This window comes from Haliotis asinina, chromosome 3 (genome assembly GCF_037392515.1).
Source record: "Haliotis asinina isolate JCU_RB_2024 chromosome 3, JCU_Hal_asi_v2, whole genome shotgun sequence".
Classification (NCBI taxonomy): domain Eukaryota; kingdom Metazoa; phylum Mollusca; class Gastropoda; order Lepetellida; family Haliotidae; genus Haliotis; species Haliotis asinina.
In genome coordinates, this window is record NC_090282.1 from 9,043,861 (window position 1) to 9,061,898 (window position 18,038).

At 38.0% G+C, this 18,038-nt stretch overlaps 1 protein-coding gene across 7 annotated transcripts in view; it reads left to right on the top strand.

Moving 5' to 3' along the window:
• LOC137277417 (protein unc-13 homolog B-like) overlaps positions 1-14,243 on the top strand; it is a 156,871-nt gene extending 142,628 nt beyond the window's left edge. For 6 of the 7 annotated variants that reach the window (XM_067809131.1, XM_067809132.1, XM_067809135.1 and 3 more), the window contains 6 exons: positions 424-495; positions 4,306-4,434; positions 5,465-5,690; positions 6,376-6,483; positions 6,645-6,804; positions 7,151-14,243. In XM_067809131.1, coding sequence (XP_067665232.1) covers positions 424-495; positions 4,306-4,434; positions 5,465-5,690; positions 6,376-6,483; positions 6,645-6,804; positions 7,151-7,436 — 981 coding nt within the window. In that variant the 3' untranslated portion in view covers positions 7,437-14,243. Of the gene's footprint in view, positions 1-423; positions 496-724; positions 755-4,305; positions 4,435-5,464; positions 5,691-6,375; positions 6,484-6,644; positions 6,805-7,150 lie in introns of all 7 variants that reach the window. The other variant, XM_067809137.1, reaches the window with a different exon arrangement.
• The last annotated feature ends 3,795 nt before the right edge of the window (positions 14,244-18,038 follow it).

Below are 18,038 nucleotides of genomic sequence, written 5' to 3' on the forward strand. Positions count from 1 at the left end.
TTCTAGTGTACATCTATATGGTAGTCTCAGGTTAGATGGAGTTTATGTGCTATAGCACATTCTAGTGTACATCTATATGGTAGTCTCAGGTTAGATGGGGTTTATGTGCTATAGCACATTCTAGTGTACATCTATATGGTAGTCTCAGGTTAGATGGGGTTTATGGGCTATAGCACATTCTAGTGTACATCTATATGGTAGTCTCAGGTTAGATGGGGTTTATGGGTGAAAACGCATGCTAGTATACTTCTATATGCTGGTGTCAGGTCAGATGCAGTTTATGTGCTATGACAGATGCTAGTATTCTTCTATATGCTAGTTTTATGTTATATGGTGTTTATGTGGTATAACACATGCTAATATACTTGTATATGCTGGTGTCATGTCAGATGGGGTTATATGTTATATGTTGTTCTGTTGCAGGAGTTGTGGAGGATAGTGATGCATACGATGGAAAAGACGGTGGTCTTGCCACCACTCTCAGATCCCAGACAGGTACATTACTACCGTGATACATATTTTGTCATAATTCTGCTATTATTATCATCAGGATGTGTATGTTACTACAACCGCATTGAGAATCTAATTATCATTAACTTTGAATTACTTGTAAATTATTTAAGTGACCAATTTTTTAGAATCATCTGTGACATCATTAATGTAATGTTTTTAATATTCTGACATGATAATTGGTCTTCACTTAATGACATTCTGTTTTATACAGGAATCTAGTTCTAATAAGTCCAAAAATATGGTGAGTCCAGTTAGCATGGGTGACAGGTCTATATCTAACAGTTTAGCTGTTGCCATGGTGATCTGCTAACACAAGCATCAGACTGCAGGTGATGGCTGCCCTTGAATCTGTCTTAGCATCTTTCTTTGAATATGCTGGTTGTGGGTGCACGATCAACATGACGGAGGACATGCAGAAGTGACTGGTCATTAGTTAGTTGTCTTGACTAGGGCAAATTAGGATAGGGACTTGTGAAACTTACTTTTACACTACTGACAGAGGCATTGGTTGTTGGTCTAGTGTAAGACACTGGTTGATGGTCTAATGTAAGGGACATTGGTTGTTGGTCGAGTACAAGGCATTGGTTGTTGGTCTTGTGTAAGGGGTACTGGTTGTCGGTCAAGTACAAGGCTAGAGGTTCATTTTCTAGTATAAAGGACATTTTTTGTTGGTCTAGTGTAAGGGACATTGGTTGTGGGTCTAATGTAAGGGATATTAGTTGTTGGTCTAATGTAAGGGATATTGGTTGTTGATCCAGTGTAAGGGACATTGGTTGTGGGTCCAATGTAAGGGATATTAGTTGTTGGTCTCTTGTAAGGGATATTGGTTGTTGGTCTAATGTAAAGGACATTGGTTGTTGGTCAAGTACAAGGTTTTTTTTTGTTGATCTAGTGTATGAGACATTGGTTGTCGGTCTAGTGTAAGGGACACTGGTTGTTGGTCTAATCACAGCAAATTGTAGCGCAAATGGGTTGCGCAGCATAGAGAAAATAACCAGTCTTCTTACATGTGAGCGAAGCCAGCAAAGGTTGGCAATGTACTTTCCCTGCTTCAGTTCGAAAAATATTTTTCATGTCAAAGTAAAATATTGCCACCATCAAAAGTATACACCTATTTGTTCACTGAGTTGCGCTCTCACATTTCCAACCCCATGTTGAACAATTACTCACGTGAAATATTTTTCAACATTTTAAGCACAACTCGTGGTAGATCAGATCGTTCTTCACCTCCATTACCCCTTTGAGCTTACAGTTCAATGGCGTGAAGGAACAGGAGGGTATTCTTCCATATGGAATACTTACAGTTACCTCCCCTGCTTCATTCGCCCATTACACCAGAAGTGTTTTATGTTGAATAAATGTTACAGAAATTCTAACAGTAGCAACAACAGATACGACAAATAAACCCCAACATGTTCATGATAAAATTAGACAATATGGTGATTCTTTTTAGTTTCTGCTTATTCTTGTTCCGTCACTCTGTTCATCTGGAAGCTGGCAGAGGGGAAAAATGATCTTAATACCAGGAGTGGTGCTTAAAATGTCATATAAAACATATTTCATGTGATTAATTATTATGGGGTTGAAAATGTGAGAGCAAAACCAAGTGATGAAATGGGAGTGTACCTTTGATGGTAGCGATGTTTCATTTTGAGATGGAAAATATTTTTCAATCCAAAGTGAGGAAAGTATGCTGCCAACCTTTGCTCGCTTCATTCACATATATGAAGACTTGTCATATTCTCTAGGCTGCGCAACCCCATTTATGCTACAGTTTGAGTGTGGTCTAATGTAAGGGACATTGGTTGTTGGTCTAATGTAAGGGACGTTGGTTGTTGGTCTAGTGTACGAGACAGTTGTTGTTGGTGCAGTGTAAGGGACATTCGTTGTCGGTCTAATGTAAGGGATATTGGTTGTTGGTCCAGTGTAAGGGACATTGGTTGTTGGTCTAATGTAAGGGACTTTGTTGATCTGGTATTGGTTGTTGAGCTGATATGGGGGTCAGTGGTTGTTGTTTTAGTGTGAGGGACATTGGTTGTTGATCTTGTGTGGGGATCACTGGTTGTTGGTTTGGTGTAAGGGACATTGGTTGTTGATCTGGTGTGGGGGATTACTTTTGGGTCTAGTGTTGGGGAGTTATTGCTTCTTGGTCAAGTGAATGAAGCATTGTCTGTTGTTCTATTGTATGGAATGACTCTACTCAGTTGTACAAAATATTGTGTGGCGCTCATGAGTTTATAGAGGGTAAGAGATACTCACTAGGTCTGTGATCTTTAGTATGAATCGACCGACCATATACCCTGCATGTCCTGGAACTTGTGTGAGTTTCATTCCCTCATGGTTGGTTGTAATCTTTACTAACCTCCACTCTGAGGCAACAGAGTATAATCATGAATAAGAGGCTCCTGCAGAGTAGCAGTGAGTATCACATAACCTTGACCTGAAATTCCTCTTGCTAAGTAACACTGCAAGTTCTGCATGTACCTGTCACATATCTCATGTTGATCCTATGCCAGTGCCAGAACACTAATTCCGTTCAGCTGGAGAAGTTGGTCCTGATGTTGTCGGTAGAGGACGGTCATCCTTCCCCATCAGGACCAGTTGCAGAGGACTGACCCATGTTTTCATCTCTTCATCCACACAGATGAAAACTTGCCATCTTTGTTTCAGTTACTTCCGTTTCATAACAAAAGTGCCAACTTGGATGATATGTCCAAGCTGTTTTCCTTCCGTAGTGTAAGTCTTTAAGGCACCACTCACATCCCAACTTGCCAACGTACTGACAGTAGACTAGAGCAGCTTTGGTGATGCCTCCCTGCTCTTTATGTGAAAACAGACTGTCCCTGGCCCTGAGTCCCAGCCCACATGGGCTGACCGCCTAGTACCCAGAATCTCCAACTGGATTGACAGAAGAGTCTGTTTTCACTGCATGAGCCCTTCTGTTGTAAATTCCTCTTTGCAGGTTTCTCATTACATGCACGGTTTCCATGGCAGCAACCTGTGTCAGATGTTTTTACAGACACATGTTTGTTGTTTGGTAATTTGGGTCTGTCTACAGTTGCTGGAGTTTGGCCATATCCCAACTGCTATGGCTTTCCAAATTGATTTATCCTTGTTTGTTTGTTACCTTGGCAAAAATGGAGTATGGTGGTTGCATCATTGCTCCACATGATAAGAGTTTGTCATTCAGAATAATGAGAAAGCCTGTACGATGGGAAATTCTCCAGCAGCTGTCTGTGTGTGCCCTGCATGGCAGACTGACTCACTCGTGGTAACTGTCCAACACTGACTGACTGATGGACTGAATGTCTGTACTCTTTGCTTTATTATGGGATTTGATAACTGGAGATCCCAGTGGCCATGGTCAGTATTGGTAGTACTTGGATAGTGATGGATGGTTAACTGAAATCACTGACTTCAAGCTCTCAACATATCATATAGTTGCTGAAGACAAAATGGTTCTGAACAGAACACTTTGAAATGACTTGAACATTTTAACATGAAACCACTTTCACTTACCTTCTGACAAATTGTATATGACATACAAACTGATAATCATCTTATGTGACTGACTTTGGATTGTTACATCTGGTGATAGTTTCTGACTGACTGTCTTGTAAAGAGAGATGACACATTGTCTGACGATGGTTACTGACTGTCTACTGAAGAATTACGGCTGACTAACTGATGAAGGATGATGACTGTTTAATCCTTCGCAATCGGCCATTGCTTGACTGGCTGGCTAACTGCCTGCTTAGTGCCTGGTCCACTTTCCCTTCTCTCCTCTTTCAGCTGTTGCCCATTGCTGGAAATGCACAAGCAAAGATCGAGGATATGTCTCGCTTGTTGCTCAACCATGTTAGTCAGATGCCCGGCAACAACCCAATGAAACAAGTCAAGACACTTCAAGCAACATTCTTGGTATAACACAGTCCCTGTGTAGTAGAAGACATTGTTGTCTGTAAATTGTTGTTCAGTTGGCATCAAGTTCCAACTGCCTTGTTTACAAACCTACATTGCTTAAGTTTTGTCTCAGTTTCTTGTTGCAGATGTTCTCTTCACCTCCCTCTGTTTGCAGATGTTCTTTACACATCCCTCTGTTGCATCACTTCAACCAACTGCCATCGCACTCTTACACATCTCACTTTCTCACTTTTCCATTTGTTTGTGTTTTTGTAACCCATTGGTTTCAACTGTTTGCTTTTGTATCTAGAACTAATTACAAATTGTATTTAGTTCTACTGGATTCTAGAATACATTCAGTTTTAGATCACTTAGTTTGAATCTCCAGGTGAAATAATCACTATAACTGTACTGCAGTCTATAAACTCTTTACGGAAAATACCTACGGGACTTCACTAAAAATATCTGCTTGGAAATAGTTTTCTTGTTTTATCTAAACTTTCAGTTTATTCAATACTCTATATATGTTATGTTTCAATTAAGTCAGGGTCATCCTGAGACCTGAAAGAGGCTAGTTGCTCCCAAGTGTAATGGAAATGTGTAATTCCAAATGGAATTATGACATCATTCAGTGATTTTAATAATGATCTCTCCAATATGTAATGTTAGTACCATCATGTCCATGGATAGATATTTCAAGACTTTTGTTTGTCATGTGAACTATGTTTAAGATCTATGAGAAAACAACTCATGTTTTTACTTTTTAATGTGTGAAAGCAAAATATCTCCTTAAGTAATGCTCTGCTTAACAGATGATTACAATCTGTAACAAGTACTATGCATATATTAGAGCATCTATCAATCCCAGTGTGTAAAATGCAGCTGAACGTTTACAAGTTTTCAGCTAACAATCAGATGAAATTTTCATTTAAATTGTCAAAATGTCTTAAATGGAAGGGAACCTGTACTAGTTTATTGTTCTGGCACATAACCTACACTTGAAGGTCAATATGCCTCTTCCAACCTTCACTTCTTTAAACCATCACAGGACATGTCTAAAGAAGCTGAGAAGAACTTGAGTCCAAAGCAGTGTGCTGTCCTGGACATGGCCCTGGACACCATCAAGCAGTATTACCATGCCAGTGGACAGGGACTAAAGAAGACTTTCTTGGACAAGAGTCCTGAGTTACAGTCTCTGCGATACGCACTTTCATTGTATACACAGACGACAGATACGCTCATTAAAACTTTCGTCAGCACACAGACGCAGCAAGGTAACTCTTTGCCCCACACACCACATACAGACATCATCACTTTTGTTAGTATGATGTTCACATTTCAATTTAAAACACTTTAAAATATGATTTTTCACCATTATGCAAGGTATCACTTTCCATCTATACTGCAGGTTTTGCTCCAGTAATGCTAACTGTCAGTCTTCACCAGAAAAACATGGAATCACTCAACCACCAATTTTAATTTTGCCCTCTATTTTGAATTGGATTTATCATAAAGAAAGCAAACACAAGCACATAAGAGAAAATTTCATAATTGTAGTATACAGTAAAATAATAGCCAAGAGAACAGTTTGAACTGTAATGAGCAAGCAAGATGTGTGTCTGCAGAATTCATGGTGATGACAAGATCTGTACACATACAGCTGACAATACATACAATTGGTTGGGGTTTTTTAACATAATTTTTCAAATTGTCCCTTTGGCAATTATCCTTCAAAAACTAATTATAAATTTACCTTATTTATCCGTAATGTTGAGGAAACACAGTTCTGTGATCCTGAAACAGGTTATGCATATGGATTTGTCCACATCAGCTGGCCTGCTAGTTGTACTGCTAGTTGTACCTTGCTACTAGTTATGGAGAAGTACCATGGGTCAGACCAGCCCTAGACAGGTCTATATGGGACAGTATTTTGTATATATGTTTTGTTTCATATTGTAGTGTCCTTCTCAGATCAGCCAGGTGTGGCAGATCCGGTGGGGGAGGTATCTGTCCAGGTTGACCTCTTCACCCATCCAGGGACAGGTGAACACAAGGTCACTGTGAAAGGTCAGTAATAAATAGAAGAGAGTTGCCACAAAACATTAATGTATTGACTTCATTTTGACGGCCGATAGTTGTGTGGCACAAATGTTTGAATGTTTACAAATAGTCACAGAGACCAGTTCTAAGTCTATCAGGAAGTCATGGCATACCTCTTTTTATTTTAGTTGTAGCAGCCAATGATCTGAAATGGCAGACAACAGGAATGTTCCGGCCATTTGTTGAAGTCCACCTTATTGGCCCTCACCTGAGTGATAAGAAGCGGAAGCATTCAACCAAATCCAAGAGTAACAACTGGTCACCCAAATATAATGAAACCTTCCATTTGTAAGTATCATCAAGGCCACAGCCTATCGTCATGAAATATAATGAAACCTTCCATTTCTAAGTATCATCAAGGTCACAGCCTATCACCATGAAATATGACGAAACATCCCATTGGTAAATGTATCGTGATCATGTCCTATCGTCAGCCAAATGTTTCGAAATTTCCAGTTTGTAATAAGTCTCAACACCAAAAGTGTTGAAAGTTACAGTTTGTAGTGAGTCACAGTGTTGGTTAACCAAAAGCATTTAAACTTTCAGAGAAAGATAGCTCTCCTTACATTGAATGATAAGATGAATATGGTATTGATAGTAGCAACTTATCAAATGAGTGTTTCTTATTTTCCAGTATTCTTGGTAATGAAGATGAACCTGATGCCTATGAGCTACACATTTGTGTAAAGGACTACTGCTTTGCCAGAGAAGACAGACTGATTGGGGTTGCAGTGATGCAGTTGCGAGACATCGTGGAGCAGGGCAGTTGTGCCTGTTGGTGCTCACTAGGACGACAGATGCAATTGAATGAAACAGGATGGACAATATTGCGTATTCTCTCACAACGAACAAATGATGAAGTTGCGAAAGAGTTTGTGAAGCTAAAATCAGAATGTCGACATGCAGAAGAGATGACATGATACCCAATTTGTCCCCATAGGTGAAGGTCTTATCTAACTTATAGTCCAAGCCACGGTCATCTACATTGATAATGCTGAGAGGTGTGAAGCCTGCTTCAACATCTGTGTAAGGTCATGGTCTGTCCTTGTATGCAAGCATGCAGTTATTATATACTAGTGAAAGGCATCAAGGAAAATATTTACAGGAATCTCCACATTTGGCTTGTCTCTCTTTTTCATCACTCATCCCTTCATGTGGTAGATATAGATTGTAGAAGAACCAGGTGTAGACTGCCCCAGCCCTTCTGCGTCTGAATAGTGTCACTCACTGTGATTGGCCATCCTGCATCTGACTAGTATCACTGGCTGTGATTGGTCCTCCTGCTTCTGACTAGTATCACTCATTGTGATTGGTTCTCTTGTTTCTGGTGGACAACTGATGCTGCTCAGTGATATACGGAGCTGTGTTTGAACTGAGGCTGTGTAGGTGGCTGTGATTGGCCCAGCTTTGTTTCAACTGACAGTGTGTCCTCCCTTACTGTGATTGACCCAGCTGAACTATCCATCATAGAACATGTGTACAGATGTGTAGGAATTCATCCTTTGTTGTATAAAGAGCGCCAGAATATTTCTGTACATACAATTTGTTTTTCTACAATACTGTAGATGATTGTAAATCTGTGTACAAACTGGTTGTTTTTTAAGAGTTTTTTAGAAACAAATCATGCATGCATCTTAATTTGCCAAAGTAAGATTGAATTCCTTGAAAGTACTATATTTTTATGTGTATGTATATGGAACAGTGAAATGTGCTTCCACCCCAGGGAGCTTGCGGAGATGATTGCCATACTTGAAACAGTAACAGAATCCACAACCAGTATCTCTAAACACTTTGTTCCCGAGACTAGTGATTAGATAATTTTTGCCTTTTATAGATAGCTTTAAGCCAAATGAATACATGCATCCAGGTCAGCTGCAATGATTTTCTTTGCAGTTACATGCAGAAGGTAACAATGAAGTCATTGGTCATAATGTAACCATGGACCCATGTTTTAGGTGCAAGTAATGACATTTCTGTCACATCTAACTAGGATCATTATGTCAGATACAGTTAAAAACCTTTGTGTCAGATGAAACTAAGGACCTTTCTGTCAGATGTAACTAAGAACCTTGCATTAGATTTAAGGACTTTGTGTTGGATGCAGGAAAGGACATTAGTGTCACACGTAGTGAAGGACCTTTGGGTCAAATGTTATTATGAACCATTATGTCAGATGTGATTAAGACCATTTCTGTCAGATGTAACTAAGAACCCATGTGTCAGATGTAAGGACATTTGTGACTCATGTAACTAAAGATATTTCTGTCAGATGTAACTATGGGCCTTTGTGTCCGATGAAACTATGGAAACTTTGTTCTAGTAACTGTCACCTGCTTTATGTTAGATATTTGCTGAACATGTTGGGACAATTAAGAAACATTGATACATCTCATCCTTTAGTGTCAGTAGGTGAGATGAGTAAAAGTCAGACTGGTGACTTCCACAGCAACATATGTAGCAAGTATGGCCTTAATCTCCTCAGTGAAACTGGGCTCTGGTTGCCACATTCATTTAGTGTAGTAGACCTGTAGTGGATTTGGTTGTTACAGTGCTGTTGTAGATGAGTTCAGTTACATCTCATTCTACCAACATTCTGTGTTTTGTGGAAATTCAGTATGTTTGGACTGTGTTATGTAATATGTCGGGACAATGCTGAATCATTTAGCACCAAGATTAGTTATATTGGGGAATGGCAATATTATTTTGTGATCAAACTTTGGATGTTTTTAACAAATGCAGATGTTTAACTGACCCAAAGTTACAGATGTTTTTTGCATGCATAATGCATAAATCATAACCCAGCTTTCATCTGGGATTTCAGGTGTGTTTCCAAAGACTCCAAAGCCTTGTGTAGCAGATGATTAGCATCAGCTGAAACCTATGAAAACTCTTAAAACTTAAATGGTATATAGATAGATCAGGCTTGCCATTATGTCATTTGCCATAAGTTCTTGTCACAGTGTATTTGTAAATTATAATTGCTACTTGAGACTATTAGAGAACAGCAGTGCCCTCTCCTTCCCATGTACTGCCTAGTCTGACAAATCGACTGTTGAAGCAAGTGTTACATAGTGTTACTTGGTAGGTGTGAGGTCCTCCTGTGGTAGCTACGTAGAGGCTTACACTCTGCCGATAACATGTGCAACAGGCTTCAGATACCTTGTACAACAGTCTGCAGACATCACTATGTGCAAATAGAAATAGGTTTGTCTGTACCACAATCTACAGTTATCTCCTATAGGGCTACCCGTTTTCCAGTAACTGTTTCACTGACTGAAAGTTACAGGTGTGTATGGCATGCATAATGCATAAATGATATCCCAGCTTTCATCTGGGATTTCAGATACCTTGTACAGCTGTCTGCAGATACTTTGTACAACAGTCTGAAGACATCACTATGTACATATAGAAATAGGTCTGTCTGTACTACAGTCTGCAGCTCTCTCCTATAGGGCTACTTCTGTCTGAAGACATTACTAGGTCTGTCAGTGCAGACATATACATGCCTACCTGTACCTCCATGTGCAGACATTTCTATGTCCACCTGCACCACTGTCTGCAGACATCTCTGGGCCTACCTTTACCACTATTGGCAGACCAGTTATTTAGTCTGCATGCTGCTACCTGTAACTCCTGGCTGTTTCCACAGACAGCCATCAAAACATACTGTGACACACATATAATCTAGTTATCTCTTGAAAACCTTTATCAGTGTTACAGTGTTTTTGTTTTGTTTTTTCAGTCTTAAATAGTTCCAACTAGCAGACAACATTAGTCCTGACTATTTGAGCCTGTCCCGAGGTGTGATGGCCTTATTGCCTCCAACAGCACATGTCGTTAGTGTGCATGAGAGCGTGTTGTGGTCTTGCAGTGCAAGAGTTCAGTGTACAAAGGTTGTTTTCTACCTGTCATGTTATTCACACATTGTTCCTCATGTGATATCCGTTACCATGACAACAGAAATGATGTGTTATTGACAGTTTTCACTCATGTTGGTTCCAATTTTATGTGACACATAAAGTAAGTCTTAAAATCTTGCAGTGTGATTGTCCTTTAAGACAACTTAGCTTTTTAAACCCAGCTGAATACTTACTGACACCATGGCTTTTTATTGATACTCTGCCTGTCTAACTCTGAAGTTTACAAATGTTACTATTTGGAGGGGAAAATATTGAATTCAGCATAATTAGGACAGTCGTCTGGTGGAAACTTTTCATTTTGTTGTTTTTTTCTTAGAACAAAGGAAGCAAAGCAGGGGCATAACTGCATGTATGTTGTGCAAGGAATTTTGCTGTTTCACTGACTCTACAGCTGTGATGGCATGCTTGAGTCAACTTCAGCATCAGACTTATGGAATTTTGTTCTTAATAAACTCAAAGTAATTTTGGATGAAATATAACTAAAGTAAATTTGGATCCTATTTTTCCAGTTTTGAAGATCATTATGTAAGATGTACTGTAAGTTGTCAATACATAAAATGGCCTTAGAGGACAGAATGTGATAGGAATATCCCTGAAATTGGATTCTCACACGCATAGCTACCATTATTATAAGCCTGGGCATACACATGATTTTGAAAATGAAAGTTTACCAAGCCCTCAATACTCTCTAAAAAAAGCTTTGCAATCAATCAGGCTTACACAGAGAAATTGGTTCACTATTGACCAGACTCGTTACTGAAAATCCATGGTTGTAGTGATGTATAGTAGGGTTTCTGCTGTAGGACTGTGTTGTTACATTCCAGGTATAGCCTATTAGTGTGACATTACTTAGCACTTTGGGAACCTATCTTATATACAAATGGATGAACTATTAGCACAGTTAATACTTATTGCATTTATTTACACTTGAACGTAGCCTCCATTTTACAGATTCTCATTCACTAAGATAGATAATAAGACCATTTGGGGGTAAAAGATTCATAATCAAAATATCTAATCAAAATACTATTAAGTCTTTCAAATGGGTTGTAGAGACACCAGTCAGTTATTGGATGAAACAGGAGAAAACTGACTGTAACGCTTCAGTTCTGTTGTTTTGTTTATAAACATATTATTGTTCAATAATTGTAAAACTCCATGTATGTTGTTATAATTTTTACAAACATATTTTACGATTGTTTTCAAATCATGCATCCTCCCTGATCCCATAGCCTTCAAAATTCATGCAACTCCACAAGTCCGTATCCAGTAAATTATTCTGAAGACAAGAGATATGCCACTGTGTAGCCCCATTCACCATTATCATCTGGGGGCTGTACTATTGAAGCAGTTTTCAACACTTCAGTCAAATTGGAATATCAAAAAAACACACAAACATTTTTTCTCTGACAGTGGTGGAAAAAAGTTTTTGCTTATCTGGACGGATGCAAAAGGTGAATTTCTAAGGCTTTCCCATGTTTCACAGTATCATGTTGGCTTCTTGTGTCACATTAAACATCAACTCCACAACACTGTCCACTCATTTCTCATGCAACTGGTGGAGCTACCTCCTGTCTGAGGGTACAGTGTGTACCCAGCTCAATCTACTGGTCTCATCCTCATCACATTCATCGTGGCTTTAGTTATCATCTTCTGGCTGTGACAGCTGTCCAGCACATATATCTTCATACACACTGGTCAGCATGGCATTACTTTATACATAAACCAGTGGTCCTATTCTGGGATAGTAATTCACAGAACTGGTTGATCAATATGACATAAAACTCAGTTATGTGGATTATATTCCTGTAATAGAAATATAGTGTAGGTCCTGTGTAAAATTTCACATGCTTTATATATTTAAGGACAAAGTGGTCGCATTTGTTAAAAACAGGCACATCACTTGCTTTCTGGGTTAATAGTCACTGCAGGTGCCTAGTATTAACCTGTTGACAGGTTAGTGAATAACAGTGCTGTCTATAGACAGGATTATTTTCAGGTGTTTACAGTAGTAGTAACAACAGGTGCCCTGTGTAGATAGCATCATATCCACCTGTCTACAGGAGGAAGTAGGTGCCCAGCTATCTCCCAGAGTTAACTGGGCTGGCGCATCACTTAGACCTGCACAAGACATGACAGTAGGTGGGCTTCATGATCCAATAACTGTCTGCATCCCAACTGTAGTGGTGCAGATTTCACCCAAGTCCAAGACTTCATCACTTGAGTCCTTCAGTCCACATCTAGCTGACACACAATATGTTACTGAAATGCTTCACCCCAATTAAACAGGACACTGACATTTGGGAATATTGGTAACCGCATATGCCCCATGTACAGAGCCACTTCAAGGAGTATAGTATTTACAACAGGTATTTCATCCTTCACATCATGAAATAGCTTTTATTGCATATAAAGAATAGGAGCCACTCAAAACAAGACGATAGTGGTAACTGTAGTGAGAAATACAATCAACATTATTGGTCGTGAGAGAAGGTGGAATATACCTTCCTTTCAGGTTACATGGTCACATTCCACATGCAGTTCTGTGTTACATCCTCTCATCTGATGATGAGGCTGATAACAACACATTCACTTATTTACTTTACTAACTTCAATCATTACATGTTACCATTTCCTCACTCTATTTCTCCCACTAATCTGAATACCTCATACATACTGACACATTGGTTCTAGTCATGAGTTGTTATAGACAATGTATAGATTCCCAATATTTTGTCTTTAACCTTGACATGTTTATCATTGGTTACTATAGTGTCTTTTCTCAACAGTGATTCCCCTATGATGTATGTAAAGTATCAGATAACAGTGTTGGTGTAGGTGGTACAAGACAGAATTTACTGATGCCAACAGCTCTCTTAACAGCCGGTATGAGAACACTTCATACCTGTCTTAGTGGAAGCTGAAGACTGGCTGTTCTTCATTGCAACCCAAATATCCAGTTATGGTCTACTAGATTGCATATTTTCAGCACAAATGCAACCTGTGCTGTTTACTTTGAATGGACTGACAAATTTATTAACCTGGCAGTGTTTGTAATTATAATGTTAGACACCATAATTTTGTGCAAAGGGTATGAAACGATATTATTGTTCACTGAGCAAAATCATGAAACCATACCTTAAAACTCCTGTGTCCCTCTCTCTCTTCGCCACCCCTAGTCCCCCAGGACACTAAACGGTCGACTCCTCACAGGGTGGTTTCAGGATCTGAAGGCCAACAGCAGAGTTGATACAGTGTCTTGACATGGCAACAGCAGAGTTGATACAGTGTCTTGACATGGCAACAGCAGAGTTGATACAGTGTCTTGACATGGCAACAGCAGAGTTGATACAGTGTCTTGACACCTCAACAGCAGAGTTGATACAGTGTCTTGACATGGCAACAGCAGAGTATCTCCTACCCACTATGCTGGTATTGAAAAGTAGCAAACAAGTGACAACTGTAAAGACTACAACTAGCTTGTTAATCAGCTCATTCAGTAGTTTATAAATAGAACAATTACATTATACATTTATTAATTGCCTGATCATGGAGCAAACTGTCAAGAAAAAAGTGAGCCTTGAACAACTGTTTGATACACCTGCAACAATCAGAAACTTACTCATATTGGAAAACCTTAGAATGTAGATGAAACGACACACAGATTGTGTTAGTTTGATTGTTAGTGTGTCCCCGGTGCCTACTTGGTTGTGGATCACACTTGCTACCGTTCCCATTGACTGTTTCACTTTATCTGTGACATCCTTCGGGATGACATGGACAACATTAAACTTTGATATAATACCACCTGTTGTGTCTAGTTGTATTTTAACAGGTTAAAGACAGTGAGTGTAAGTAATACTGAACCTGTTGAATACGAGCAGCATCAAATGTCACCATATTGTACTTCTGAGCAGATTAATATACTTCTTCATTCATCCCGGGGGAGGTCAACCATGGCAACAAAGAACGTGTGTATGTTAACCAAGGGAATATTAATTCATGCAGAGCCATTGATGTGGATACTACATAAATCTTTGAACAAGGCATCTTCATGGCTGGTGATTCTCAGGCCAACCTTGGCCTCTAAATATTACACAGTCATATGCAAGACAAAAGCATGAACATGCTTATCAAAGTTCAGTCAGTTTGGTTCATCTTTAAAAATAGTCTTCCTTGTAAACTGTTTGTCTTAAACATTAAATGTTCCATGCTCATCATACTGTATAAACAGGGTAGGTAGAAGGGTCAAGGACCCCTCTAGGTCATTAAGATGCATGATGTAAGAAAAAGTCCTATATATTATCAGGTGTGTTCATTTTCATTCTAAAACAACACAAATGCTAAAAGTAAGGAAATCAAGGTTAGATTCCATAAGAGAATATTTGTAGCAGACAGACATTTGAATATGTCTGATGATTCTCATACAAATATGAAACTTAGCATTTCCACTTCGTCCCCCGAAAGACCCATTTTTGCCGTCCCTACTTAATACTGATGGCTGACTCACTGAATGTATTTTGTGTCATGTCAGTAATATTCCAGCATTTTTTCATAACTTATTTAAGAAATTCAAGGTCTAAAACAATTTCCACTGCAGCAAGGTGCTTGCTTATCCTCTTATAATTCTGAAAGCAAAAGATGTGGATTAAAGTAGTGCAAACAATGATACAAAAATGGTTATGACCTTGTATTTTGTCATCTCAACTCTCATCAAAAGGCTGATATAAAATATCAACTAAAATAGCAACTACCTAGTTAAAATTTCAAGCTTTAATGAAATCACCGATGCAGTACCATCATTTACAGAGGGAAAAGTTACAAAAAATAAGAAAGCGGTTTTCTAAATCCAAACAACAATAATAAGAAGCAGACTTTAATTATGTAATTGGCCTCGCACCCAGGTCAGAATTGAATGGGACAGATTATTATTTCAAATCACAACCTGAAGTCAGTCTGCATTATTGAGGCCTTGAAAATGTGTAGTATATCAAATATTTATTGAGATGTGTAGGCTATATATAACACAATAATCCCATGCACTCTCGCCAGTATGTTATGTTTGTTAGTTTTAGAGCTAGACTGCAATTCATCGGTTTGCTTTAGATCCAAACAGACTACATCCGTATACTGCGTCCACAGGATTATTGTGTTATATAGAGCCTACACATTTCACACAAAATAACTGATACACTACACATTTTTGAGGCCTCAAGAATGCAGGCTGACTTCAGGTTGTGATTTGAAATAATAGTCTATCCTGTCTATCCTAACATTGATTTTATATCAGCCTTTTGATGAGAGTTGAGATGAGAAAATACAAGGCGATAACCATTTTTGTAGTATTGTTTACAATACTTTAACTCCACCAGTTAATAGTCCTTAGTTCATGCAAACAGAATATATGTGGAGAAGGCAAGTCGTCAGTACAGGTTACTTGTATTCTAAAACATTTACTAAAAGGACCTCTGTGTAATCCTGGAAATGTCTGCATATTTACATACTGAACTTTGAATATTGTAGCAGAGTAACCCAAGTATTCACAAGAGTCCCAAGCTCGGGCTGTAATAACAGGAATCACCTGGCTTTCAACGAAGACGGGTTAATCAGAAAACTCAAGACATCACAATGAATACAAACAGTCTAGATTACTAGAACTGAGAACTGAGGCATTTTATGAGTTGTTTTCAAAATATGCCAACATTTAGTTCTCATAAAATGACAAAATGAAATGATTGACAAGCTATTTTTTCATTCTTTAAATAGCATCATATGCTATTGCTCTTTCTAGACATAACAAAATTAGGCCTTAATTGCAATTATTTTAAAAAAAAATGTTTTCTCAAATCACCAAATTTACATTTCTTTCCCGTTACAACTTAAGATGATATAGCATGTCATAAAAATGATATTTCTGGCAATATTGTGTGACAGACATGAAGATAAGCTTCGATTGTATGTATATCCACATAAATGTTTGAATTAGCATGGATTTCTTTGCTTAAATAGATTTGTATGTATACTTTCTAGAAATCACACATAGAACTAAGTTTCCATTTTGTTTTGTTTTTTCGGCAAAATCTCACAGAAGAAAATATTTTAGTACATCAATGGTATTGAAAACATTCATACTTCTTGATACAGTATTTTTAAATCAATATGATTATTTAAAACCTTAAAAAAATACAAAAAATGTTGTTACGGGAAAGATACACTTGCTACAGAAAAGACAAAAAATGTTGCTTAACAATCTGTTTTTCACATTAAATAAACATCAATACATTGAACCAAAAAATGTGAGTTTACACTGGTTTACACCTAAGAATATATTAAGACATACGCATATTTAATACAAATATTCCATGTGAACGGCTGTTTTTCTTTACCGTAACATAAACGTCCTTCACAGTAACAGAATTAATTCTTTACTGTAACGGTTGCATTCATTGTAGTTAAATCAGTATGTACATCCAGCAAACGCTGCTAATTGCATATACATATGGTAGAGAATAATATTCATGTAATGTTTACTCCTACTTAGGGTAAGATATTAGTAAAAACTTGAACATGAAAATAACAGTAACAGATATATTCTTTCCCGTAACAAATACCATTCTCTACTGTAACAGTTTGAGGGGAAAAATATCATTTTTCATCTGTTTTTCACATTGTATAAATATAATATATTGAACCAAAAGTGTGACAGGTTCACACCTAATAATATATTAAGATACTAGTTTATAATATACATAGTTCCTCTTTAAACAGCTGATTTTTCTTTCCTGTTACAATTTTTAGCGTTACAGGAAAGAATGTTAGGAAAGAAGTACATCAACACAAATTACATTATGAGGAAATTAATGCCCCCTCGTAAAAATTGGACTTCGCAAGTTTCAAATGTTTCATAGTTCAAATACAATCATGGAAACAAAATTTTGCAAAATTGTACATGTCAGTGCAACAGTATTGTTACAGGAAAGATGCTTAATAAATATATGCTCCAAGTCCTAATATTTTACGTCCTTTCCCCGCAGTTCTCAGTCAACAGAACATCTGGAACTTGGGTCACCAAAAGAACACAGAAAGTGCCAAAGAGCATGCAGAAGTTTGGGTATCTTGGCATCAGGGATCATACACTATTTCAAATTTGAGGCTGTCATTACGGACAACAATAGCTGAGGGACAGGTACAAAACATGTCTTATTTTAAAAAATATGGCATGAAACATCTTTCAATCATTATGTGTGTGAAATAAACAGTTTATACACATGAAATCAGCCCCCGAAAGTTAACTAATTTAGTGAATTTATATCAACAGATATTAAAAACGAACAACACCCTGACTGAGGGACAGTGAAAACAGCTCATTTTTAGCCCTTTCATGGACTGAAATAAAAAGTCTAAACACATTTGTCCACAATTAAACATGGATATACAAACATCATGCCTTAATTTGTGTCTTGGTCTGAAAAATCGCAACAAATTTGAAGACATATTTATGTTTATTTTTTTAAAACGTCTGTGATGACTCCTGGTGAGCCCGTGAGAGAAGTCTGCCTTGCCACTGAATACCAGGTGTATTTATGTTGCATTTCTAGAATA